The sequence below is a fragment of the Amaranthus tricolor genome, chromosome 17, assembly GCF_026212465.1.
Source record: "Amaranthus tricolor cultivar Red isolate AtriRed21 chromosome 17, ASM2621246v1, whole genome shotgun sequence".
Classification (NCBI taxonomy): Eukaryota; Viridiplantae; Streptophyta; class Magnoliopsida; order Caryophyllales; family Amaranthaceae; genus Amaranthus; species Amaranthus tricolor.
In genome coordinates, this window is record NC_080063.1 from 6514350 (window position 1) to 6526275 (window position 11926).

Below are 11926 nucleotides of genomic sequence, written 5' to 3' on the forward strand. Positions count from 1 at the left end.
ACATATATCTTTTAGAGTTTATATAAGAAAAAATCTTATATTTTTTTTTAATGTAACTTAATTTAATATTGTACTTGCTTTAAAATTATAAAATCTTTAATACTACTATACTTTATTATTTTTATCTTTTATTGTCTCATAGAAAAATAAAATTATCACCTAAAACATTAATTGTTCTCAAATTTTATATTAGATTCTTTTAAAAAGTTAAAAATAATAAAGATAGTTTATTAATTTTTATGTACAGGTACATCCATTTGGATTGTATATAACATTATCTTTTAAATTTAAAAACGCTTAAAATTATTGTGAATAATACAAATATTCAATGATTTTCTTACAATAATATCAATTTTTGATTAATCATGAATAATGCTAACTTATGGGTGTTTGCTTAGATAATTTGTTTATAGTAAATTGTTTGAGAAAAAAAAAAGTAGATTAATAATAAAAAAATTAGTATTTTTCGATAATAGTTATAATTTATTAAAAATTGATATATTATAGAAAATTTGTGAAAATTTGTATTATTCACAATAATTTTATATATTTTTTATTCAAATTTTTATTCACAACAAACTTTGTATTAGACCGTCTCACCATCAGACGAGCCCATGTAATTAACCCATTTCTCTAAGTAATCACTTTAAGGTTATAAGTAACCACTTACAAACAATAATCTATTTTGGACCAATCTAATATATAAGGTCTCACCGTGATAATGTCTCATTTGAGAATTTGTATTCCATTTTGAGTTACACAAAAACTTGTATGCAGCCGCCTCACACGTACGACCAAAAAAATTTTATACTTGCCGAAACCAAGCCTTAAAACACTCATTTCAAGACTTAAAAAGCAAATCTAACACTTAAACTCCTACTTCAAACCTCAATTTTCCTTTTCCAGAGGCTTAATTTAATTTTTAGCTATTGTCTTCAACTCTTAAAATACTCATTCTATCACTTAAAATGCCAATTCTAACTCTTAAAACCTTATTCCAACCTTTAATTTTATATTTTACGTAATTACTTCATCTGTAAAATATCCATTTCAAAAATTAAGATGTTTATTCTAATGGTTTAAACTTTGTCAAATCTAAAATTTAAACTGCCTATTTTAAAATCCAAAATGTCAAATTCAAAATTTAAAATAGTAACCTCAAAATTATAAAGTAAACTGAAAAGTGATGGCACATATGCGGTTGTCACCCAGTAGATTGGCTGGTTTGAGTTAACAGTTAAGGAAAATTTGAAAAAAATAAGATTATTTTACAACTTAATTCCCAAAATAAGCTTCGTGAAAACTTATTTTCCAAAATAAGCTTCTGTACATCCAAGCCTAGCCTCGAATAAAATCGCTGTTACTAACAGTGAAAGAGGAAAAAAAAATTAAAAGGCCAAAGTCGCTGTTACTAACAGCGACTGAAGTCTTATATTTTTTTCCAATTTCCTTCTTCGTCATTTCAGCTCACGACTCTTGTTTTCCCTTTGCCACACTTACGAGTTCTCTTCTTCTTTCCTCCTTTAAAATCACATTCAATCCTTCAACTAAACTCATAAAATTCCAAGTTTGTACCACTAATTAGTTCTGTCATCTTCCTACATTGCCCTAAGGTACGTTTTTTTTTGTGTTTTTTCCATTTTCGAAAATTTAGGGTTTACAAACTTTTAACCAACTTTCACATAAATGTAGGTTCATAAACTTCCAATTTACTACTTCTTGTTGATCTACAGCTCATTAAGGTACGTTTTTATTATAAATTTTTTTTTGTTGTTGATTTGAAAATGTATGTCATATATAGTGATCTTTATAATGAGGTTGTTTGTTCATGAATTTGTTGTTGATTTTAAAATGTATGTCATCTATAGTGGTAATATATTTATGAACGTGATTGTGATGTTGATTTTGTATGTATTGTTGTAGAAATGGATTCATTTCGTGTGACTGTTGTATGCTTTTGGAATGGTTCAATTCGATCAACTAGTAACAATATTAAGTATGTTGGGGGAAGACGTAAACTGTTTGCATGCAACTCATACATGCATTTGAATGAATTTAAATATTTTATATGCTCTAAGATTGGCATTGACACTACAAGAAGTACTGTTAATTTAAGTTTTAAGTACAATCTAAGTGGAGATTTGTTAGCTTTTCCGATTGAGGATGAGGAGGCTATAGATGCAATGTGGGAGTATTCAAGGTCTACCCCTAGTTATTGTTGAATTGTAGCAGAGATGGATCCAACAGCTCCAGGCCCTCTCGACCCTAGTGTCCTTACGATGCAGGCGAATCATAGGAGCAGTGTGCTATGGGATGTACAGGTTATTGAACTTACTCCTTTTGAATATATTACTTCATAATACTTTAACTTGAAGCTAACATAATATTTGGATTTAGGTGTCCGACACGGATACCATATACACCAGGCATCCCGATTCAGGTCCGTGGGCGATTGACGCACGAATTGTCCCCTACGTTCAGCTTGCGAGGTTGCATAACTTCCACCTGATCGCGTACGGGAGAGTCGATCGGGCGCTAGTCACGGCTTTAGTCGAGCGGTGGCGCCAGGAGACTCATAACTTCCACCTACCTACAGGTGAGGCTACCGTCACGTTACTTGACGTAGCTATGCTTACACGGCTTCCCATCGAGGGACATGCCGTGTGCATCGATAGACGCCAATTCGAAAGCTGGCAAGACAAAGTCCATAGACTATTAGGAGTCCGACCTTCGGCAGAGGTAACCAAAGAGAGTAGCCTGCGCGTAACATGGCTTGCACAAAACTTCTCGCACCTCCCTGAAGGTGCTGATGACGCCACCGTTGAGAGATACGCTAGGGCGTATCTCTTTTATCTGATTGGTGCTATCTTGTTCTCCGACAAGACTAGCAACCGGGTATAACTATTGTACTTGACGTTGCTTGATGCGCTGTGGGAGGTCATCTCCGGGTACAGCTGGGGTTCGACAGCCCTAGCGTATCTGTACAGGAGACTTTGTGAAGCTTCACGGAAGAACGCGAAGGAGATCGCTGGGCCCCTGATTATTCTGCAGGTAATACTAAGTTTACATGTTACCATTTTGTTTCATTTATTATATATTTTTGTGTTTCTTTTACTTACTTATAATGGTAATTCATAGCTTTGGGCGTGGGAGCATGTTCTCATTGGTCAACCGATGCGGAGTGTGGGACGTGGTGCATTTGCGCCACCACTGCTTCCTCCCCCGCATGTGCCATATGGATCGCGATGGTCCTTTGAAAGACGAACAAGGACCCACACTGCATCGGGCGTGGGGTTCTATCGCGATCAACTCGATCTACTACGAGCTGAACAGGTAACAACTTCTCTACAACTTGTTTTGTAACTATCACATTGCGTAATTTATTAATCGAATTTTCACGTTTAGTTTCGATGGGACCCTTACCCCGCTGAGGCATACGCTGCATTGCCTCAGCACTCAGGCATATTGTCAGGGGCGTGGAGAGCATCTGTACCTCTGATCTGCTTCGACATAGTCGAAGTGCATCTCCCTGAGCGCGTACTGCGCCAATTTGGGATGGTACAGGGCATCCCGCCGCCATGTGACACAGAGGCGGAGCTCCACCACTCTCGTAACGGTCCGGATCCCAAGAACTGGCTGGAGGTCAACTGGCTCCATGTCACTCGTTGGGAGCATAGGCTAGAGCTGCTGGTCCAAGGTGCGCCGATCGACGCTGCAGGCGCACCTACTACGGCGGATTACATGTCGTGGTTCCTCTCCATCACTCGTCGATGGATGACACCACTATCGTAGGAGGCGTCATAAACCGTCACAGTTAGACAGGGTACAGGAGGAGGATTAGCATTAATACTGTTTGTATATTTTGAACATTTGTACATACTTAATATTTGTAACATTTGGTCTTTTGTGTATAAATTGTAATATATATATAGATGTATATATTTTTATTGTATATATTTCATTCATGTTCAACGAATACATATCAAATTACATAGTTCATTCGTTAACTTAAACCACCGATGCTAACTAAGATTGCTTCTTAAACTTTCTCATAATCCTTTCAGTCTCTTTTTTCCTATGTGCCATATCATCTATTTGTCTCTTGAGATTACAATCCTCATCTTTAAGCTCTTGTTTTTCTTTTTCAAGCCGTATTATTAGGTGTCTCTGGCATTTGGTACCCTCCGGATCAATCCATCTAAAGTATGTGCATCCTAATCCTTCAACCAAGTAGAAAGGACAAGCAACAAAATCACGCCAAGGATCGAAGTCGCTCCAATCTATATTAATCTCAACTTCATAACCACAATCACAAAGCTCTTCAATACAATGCTCCTTTGACATCTACATAATACATATTATATAGTAACGTAAGTGAACTTTCAAAAAAAGTATTAACATTTATAAATTGAGAGTAAAACTAACATAATACCTTATGTTACCTTTAAAAATTGATTGAATAGAAGAAGAATGATGTAGAATGAATATAATGAAGTATGGGAAATGATGGAGCTATTTATAGAGCATCATTACAACGACTATTTTCAAGTTCCTAACGGCTATTTTTCTAATTAGCAACGGCTACTTTAGTTCATAAAAAAAAAGGGCAAAGTCGCTGTTAGTTACAGCGACTTAAGGAGTTGACTGGTTTAATTTTTTTTTCCTCTTTCGCTGTTAGTAACAGCGATTTTACCCGAGGCTAGGCTTGAATATACGAAAGCTTATTTTGAAAATTAAGTTGTTAAATAATCTTATTTTTTTTCAAATTTTCACAATGTGTATTGGACGTGTCGTCCATCAGCCCATGAAATGGATGGGCTATGTCGGCTAAAGATCCGCCCTAAAAGACTGTTTAATAAAACACCCGCAACGTTTCTTAATTCATTCCTTTTCTCTCTTAGGCTGATAGCAGCCTAAAACCATTTCCCCCTAATTCCCCATCGTCGTCTAGGGTTTTATCTTCTCACTCGTCGTCACCATGGTTCGATCAAAATCTATCCTCCTGCGTATTTCTTGAAGCTCCTTTTTCAAGTTTCAGTTGATTTTATGATATTTTAACTTTTGAATTTTTGACAGCCGCAAGGAAATTACATTGAGGAGCACAGGAAGAGATATGGACGCCGTTTCGATTACTTCGAACGTAAGAGGAAGAAGGAGGCGCGTTCTGTCCATGAAAACGCCAAGAAGTTCCAAAATGTAATCTCCTTTTGTTCTCGATTACATGTTTAAAAATCAAACTTTCGATTTACTTTTTTTTTTTAATTAATTTTTTGGAAAATTACAGACTTTGGGTATCAAGGGTAAGATGATTGCTAAGAAACGATATGCCGAGAAAGCACAATTGAAGAAAACGTAAGTCTTCTTCTAGTGGTTACGATATGTAGATGTTAACTTGTTAGTTGTTACACTGTTTAAATTCTACTGATGTATAGATATTATACATATTTTTGATTGATAAAGTATACATATTTTTGGATTTTTTTTCACATTCACCGTGGCACAGCTCAAAGTTGATTAAAATACCCATTTAAGTTGTTTAGCTTTAAACTTGTCTCACTCTAAGATGGTTTCATACAATTATTCGTGTTCTTAATGTTTGTTTGAAGTGTAAGATGCTATTTTAGGAATGGAGCTTGTAGTTAGCAATTGCTCCTATGTGGACACTTGTATTGCTACAAAATATTTTTCATTGCCCCCATTGAATTTGTTACATTTCTTGTTTTGGAGATGAGCCCACACTTTCTCACCAATTCTCATTTGCACATTTAGTCTCTCTTCTTTAATCTCATCCACACGTTTAATTTCTCTTCCAAACTCACCCACACTTTTCAATCATTTTGTCACGATAGATGTAAAAAGGTAGAAAAGTGTACTTGTAGCAAACTCCATGGGATAAAGGGAGTATTCAATTCCATTTCAATTTCCTATTTTAATTCCTTTGAGATGTGAAAACGATGCTGTATTAGAGATCAAACGACGTGTTTCAATTCTTAATATCACCAAGATCGAATGTATGAGGTCTTGTGACAAACAAATTACATTATCAATGATATCGATGTTTGTAGAAAATAATAATGCAATAAAACGACACAAAAAATTTAATGAGATTCACCCAAATTAGGCTACGTCATTTGGTGTGTAGTATCTCTTATATTATTAAAGGAGTTCAAAGAACTCTCAAATATGGGGAATTACAATTGAGAATAGATTAAGCTAGTGTTTGGCTTGGGGTGTATTTTGTGGATATTTTGATGAGCATATGAGACCTCTTATTTATAGAGGATTATACATTTAATGAGTATACATCATAAAGACTAAGAATTAATCATCTTAAAGCTGGTTCAAAGACTTGAATGGACACAAGAATGGAATCCAAGAAGCAGCCTGTGTGTACCGCTCGTTCAAGCTTATAAACCGCTTGTTCGAGCACAACGATCAGGACCTCCTGAACTGCTGCCTATAGCTACTGTCTTCAGAACATGAGAGTGCTCGATCGAGCCTTCAAGTGCTCGTTTGAGCATGAGCTGTCTGAGGCTACTGACTTCTTCACGCACCATTTAAGTCACCTTGGATACCCTAATTTCTTTGTGGAGGGCACTTAGTACAACATCATAAACTGATGTAACTCCCTCATTACTCATATTTATCATGCCATCTTAATAATCATATTTAAAACTCCTCTAAATGCCATCATAACTCAAGCATTTAACTACACACTTAAACACCACATTTCCCTCACAAATTAAGACATACACTTAATTACCCATAGGATTCCTCTTATATGAATCACACTAATGTATAGAATTTATTTGGTACACTCAAGTCACCATTTACACTAACAATCTCCACCTTGACTTGAGTTCACCCAAGTCAAAGCATTCTCTTAATTCACTCCAATATAATATGATAAACTTACACAACTACATACGAAAAAAAAAACAAAAACAAAAAGGAACACATGTGCATAAACATAGCACATGCACTAAAATGCCCTCAAAGGGCTTACAAGTATGAAATTTTAATTACCAATCAAGTCCAAACATCCCATGGACTCATTGGGGTATGTTGGAGTTATTCTCGAACTTTCATTGCTTAAAGAAGTATCATCATCATCTTCATTATGCTTGGTTGAAGTAGTGGACACACAAGCCGAACTAATTAAGATTGAACCCAAAAGCATATACAAGCCATCATCAATGGATCGTTTTAAGAATAAATTAGGACCCTTGCCTACCTTCAAAACTCCACCTTCACTAATGCATCTAAAACCTTCTTTATCCAAAATATTAAGGGGAATTAAGTTTCTATTCATACCTGGAACATGAAGGACTCCGGTCAATGTTCTCACAACACCATCAAACATAATGAATTTAACATCTCCAACACCAACTATCAGACAACTAGCCTCATTGCCCATAGTGACTTTTCTTTCATCAACCTTTTGATAAATTGAGAAGAAATTAGAGTTAAAAGTCAATGGTCTCGAACATCCCGAATCCAAAATCCAAGAATCACCGCCCTTGTACTCACTAGTAACAACAAGAACACCAACCTCATAATCCTCATTTTCAACATAACTGGCTTCGGCGGAACTAGCTTTTGCAGACTTGCTTTCATCGGATTGTTTGGCTTTCAATTTCCAACAATCTTTCTTGAGGTGGCCTTTCTTCTTACAAAAGTTGCAAGTTATGCTTCTTTTGTTCCTACTTGACTCTCGCTACTCAACGTGTCTCCTTCATATAACAAGTTTTTCCTAAATTGCTTATATGAAGGCGGTAGTGAACATAACAAAAGAATAGCCAAATCCTCATCATCCACTTTTACATCAATATTTTGCAAATCCATAACTATTAAGTAAAATTCATCAAGGTGTGGTTTTATAGGCTTCCCATCTTGCAATCTGAGATCATACAAACGACACTTTAATAAAAGTTGATTGGTAACACTCTTTTCCATATAAAGTGATTCCAATTTTTCCCAAATGCCTTTTGAAGTTTCCTCCTTTACAACTTCTCTGAAAACTTCTTTAGAGAGACAAAGTTGTATGGCGGATAGAGCCTTCGCAACCATTTCTTCCCATCTAGCTTCACTTGTGCCTTTAGCTTTCTTGTCCTCACCATCAAGTGCTCTATGCATTCCATTTTGTGTCAAAATTGCTTTCATTTTGACTTGTTAGTTTGTGAATTCTGATAGGCTTTCTAATAATTTTAATATTTCATCTAGTTGCACCATTTTTACTTTTACTAAATTTGATCTAATTGTTTTATTAATTGAAAATTCAAAAGCATATTTTCGTAAGTTATTGTTGGGTTTGTTTCAGCCTTTCAGGATATTTCAAATATTAACTTTTTGGGACTATATTAAAGGCCATAATGAATTCTTGATTGAGTAAACGTCAAACTGATGCAACTAAAATGTAAAAAAGAGAAGGTAGTAGCCTATATGATGACTTTGGTTAGTAAAATTGAAGGGAATCATCATAGATTTAGTGAATTAGTATTCTAGTGACTAGTGAGCAAGTGAGTGATCTAACTTGCTATGTGTTTCTTAGCACAATATTGGAAACAAAAGGCAAGATTTGGAGTTCTCTAGGCAAGATTTAGAGCTTTCCTATATTTATTTTTCGGGTGTATGTTAAAGTTAACCAATTACTCAAGCATGTCAGTCTTTTGGTTGCTAACAATTTCTGTCTTTGCCCCATGTCAATGTGTTTTTATTTAATCTACTTGGCTAACTTTGATGCTATTTCAACAGACTTAAGATGCATGACGAAACACCAAGTAGGCGTAAGGTGAATGATGAAGTTCAAGATGGAGCTGTTCCTGCATATTTGCTTGATCGTGAGCAAACAACTAGAGCCAAGGTTGGTTTATAAATGTAGTTTTTCAGAGGGTTCGTCTTTCCTTCGCAAATTTGTAACATAGACCTACAGAATCTAGAGGTCGGCGTGTTTGAAGTATATTTTAAAATGAATGTGGGCTCCGTTTCTAAAAATTTGTCAATTATTAGTGCTAAGGTGCTGCGGTTGAGAATTTGCAATTACCTGTACCTATATCTCATGAATCAAAAGAGCTCTTATGAAAAACTTGCGATTAAACTATTTCCTGATTGTGCTAAATTATTTACTTTGATTTACAGTTTCTGAAGGTTAGCTCTTGTCACTAGATGTTGAGAATGTGAATGTCTTCTATTCTTTGTTTTTAACTTGTTTTTTATTTATCAGATCTTGAGCAACACCATTAAGCAAAAGAGAAAAGAGAAAGCAGGGAAGTGGGAGGTTCCATTACCAAAGGTAAAGTGTTCTTTCAAGAATGATGTGTTATTGTGTTTCATAGTCATTTTAGAGCTCTTAGAAAAGGTTAAACGAGAAAGACAAAGAAAATATTTTCATTTTTTTAGATGGTTTTAATGTAGTCATGTCTCTTTTTTCTCAGGTTAGACCAGTTGCGGAAGATGAAATGTTTAAAGTCATAAGGTCTGGGAAAAGGAAGAGTAAGTATTTCAAGATGCACTTTTATCTAATCATTGATTTCCGTCTGTTAATTTTCTTCCTTTCCCTTGAAGTATGTGATGGTTGAATAGGAATCATTATTGTTTGGTTTGATTTTTCTAGCTAATGTTTTTTTTGTTAGATCTTTTCTGTCTATGAATCTTCAATGGAGGAGTTGGGTGCCTTTGATGGAAAATTTATCCCCACTGTACAAATTGTTTTGTACAAATTTTTTTTGTCAATTGTGACATGAATATTTGTTCAGTAAATTAACTTCCCTTTTAGAAAAATAATGGCACTTTCTATGAGGGGCATGCAATTATGCAAAAAAGTGTCTTCAAATTGGTTAAATTCAAAAAACTCATGTATGAATTTCGTTGAAGACAATTATGGATTATGGATAAATTACGGGTTTTTATGTATAGTAGATAATAGATCAAGATGAAGGGAGAGATAAAGCATGGGGATTGAGGGCATAGATGAGTTTCTTATTTAATTTTATCAACTTTTCTCTATATTTTTAAGGGAAAACAGGGGAATGGGAATTACATGAGAGGAAGCAGGGGATGTAAAGAAAAGCCAGAAGGAAAAGAAGACTGAAGAGGGTAGAGTAAGAATGGGGAATGAGAGCATGAGTTTCTTATTTAATTTTATTAACTCTACATCTTTAAAGGAAGACAGGGGAATGGGAATTACATGAGAGGAAGCAGGTGATATGAAGCAAAAACAGAAGGAAAAGAAGACTGAAGAGGGTAGAGTAAATTAGAAGGAGATACAAATGAGTTGTGTGCCTCGCAAGGTTAATTGACCTTTTTTATATAAATTTTTTGGAAGTAAAATTGGGCGCCATCCAATAAATTAAGTTGTGAGGTACTTCTAATGTTTAAAAGGGTTCTGATTTAAAAGAGTTAAAAAAGTCTCATATGACAATCTTTTTCATTGTGAAATGTCCAATAATTATCTTCATCGTTTCTGTTTTGGCGAAAGATTTCCCATCCTTTTGTGTTTTGGGTCTCGTTCTTCTTTTCTTGTAATTTTCTCTCCATCAACTCAATTCACAATTTCCATCCCAATTTCAGTTACTATCAATTGATTCACTATTAACTTGTTAGTTAGCTCTTTATCTTGTAATTTAGCTTAATAAGATTTTGTGCGATGTATGAACGACTATTACTGTTTTTGTTGCATAAGTGTTGTTTCTTCTCTGTCTTTCTTTTTGATAGGTTTTGCTTTATGTATAAAGGAATTTCTTTTAAAATAGTAATCAAGTAGAGCAAATATTCTGTGTACGTTAAATCGAAAGTGTTCCAGCTGAAGCCAAGTGGATTGTGTGATATTTTTGATTCTTTTGCAGCTAAGCAATGGAAAAGAATGATAACGAAAGCTACGTTTGTTGGTCCGGGATTTACTAGAAAACCACCAAAGTATGAAAGGTTTATTCGTCCATCAGGATTGCGGTTCACCAAGGCCAATGTTACTCATCCTGAATTAAAATGTTCTTTCAATCTCGAGATTATTGGAGTAAAGAAAAATCCCAATGGTCTAATGTATAGCTCTCTTGGTGTCATGACCAAGGGTACTATAATAGAGGTATGCTTTCTAAAACTAATGAAAGACATTTTCATACTAACATTTTTTTGCGCTGCTGCTGCATTTTACTGAGTCGTTTTTTGCTTATTTGTGTTAAGGTCAATGTGAGTGAACTGGGTCTGGTTACACCAGCCGGGAAAGTAGTATGGGGTGAGTAATTAAATTGATGAACTCTTTATTGTAACATATGTTCCATTTTCTTTTACTTTACATTGTTCTGGTATTTGTGGTGGTTTCAGGGAAGTATGCTCAAGTGACAAATGATCCCGAGAATGATGGCTGTATAAACGCAGTTTTGCTAGTATGATCAGGTCAGAAAGAAGGAACTTTAATTAAGATCAGTTGTAATTTTGACACCTTTTCAGAGTTAAATGTGTTTACTGCTAAAGAATGACTCGTTTATAATCAACTTTCTTTTTTCCTTGATCCTATTCTGTAGTACTAGATCTAGATGGGTCTACACCGTTGATTCGTAAGCTGTATCACTGTTTGCACTTTGCAGATACATCATACAGCGCAATTAATTGGTTACTTTAGTAATGATAACTTTTGAGTTGGATTTTGTACATGTTACTGTGCAGTTTACTAAAGATTAAATGCTTGATATTCGTACTTACGTATTATATTGTCTATGGATGAGAAGAATGTCAATTTACTGATAAAGAACAAAGGTTTCCTATTTGTGAGTAGAATATTTAAATATAAACCTACATTGTTCCTCTTAATCATAGTGCACTTCAGCTCTAGATTATTCTTGCGTCTCGATAGTCCAAACAAGCTTTTTGTCCCCATAGGTTTGCTGGCAGCTGTTCTGTGTTGTCATCCAGGTCGCCAGCGAGATTCGTT

General features: G+C 35.0%; 1 protein-coding gene across 1 annotated transcript; it reads left to right on the plus strand.

Annotated features, from left to right (window-relative positions):
• Window positions 1–4841: 4841 nt before the first annotated feature.
• LOC130803638 (uncharacterized) lies at window positions 4842–11696 on the plus strand. Its single transcript, XM_057667836.1, has 9 exons — window positions 4842–4981; window positions 5077–5196; window positions 5285–5352; window positions 8755–8863; window positions 9224–9292; window positions 9435–9492; window positions 10845–11080; window positions 11179–11230; window positions 11320–11696. The coding sequence occupies exons 1-9, from the start codon at window positions 4979–4981 to the stop codon at window positions 11385–11387; spliced, it is 783 nt and encodes a 260-aa protein (XP_057523819.1). The 5' UTR covers window positions 4842–4978; the 3' UTR covers window positions 11388–11696.
• Window positions 11697–11926: the final 230 nt, after the last annotated feature.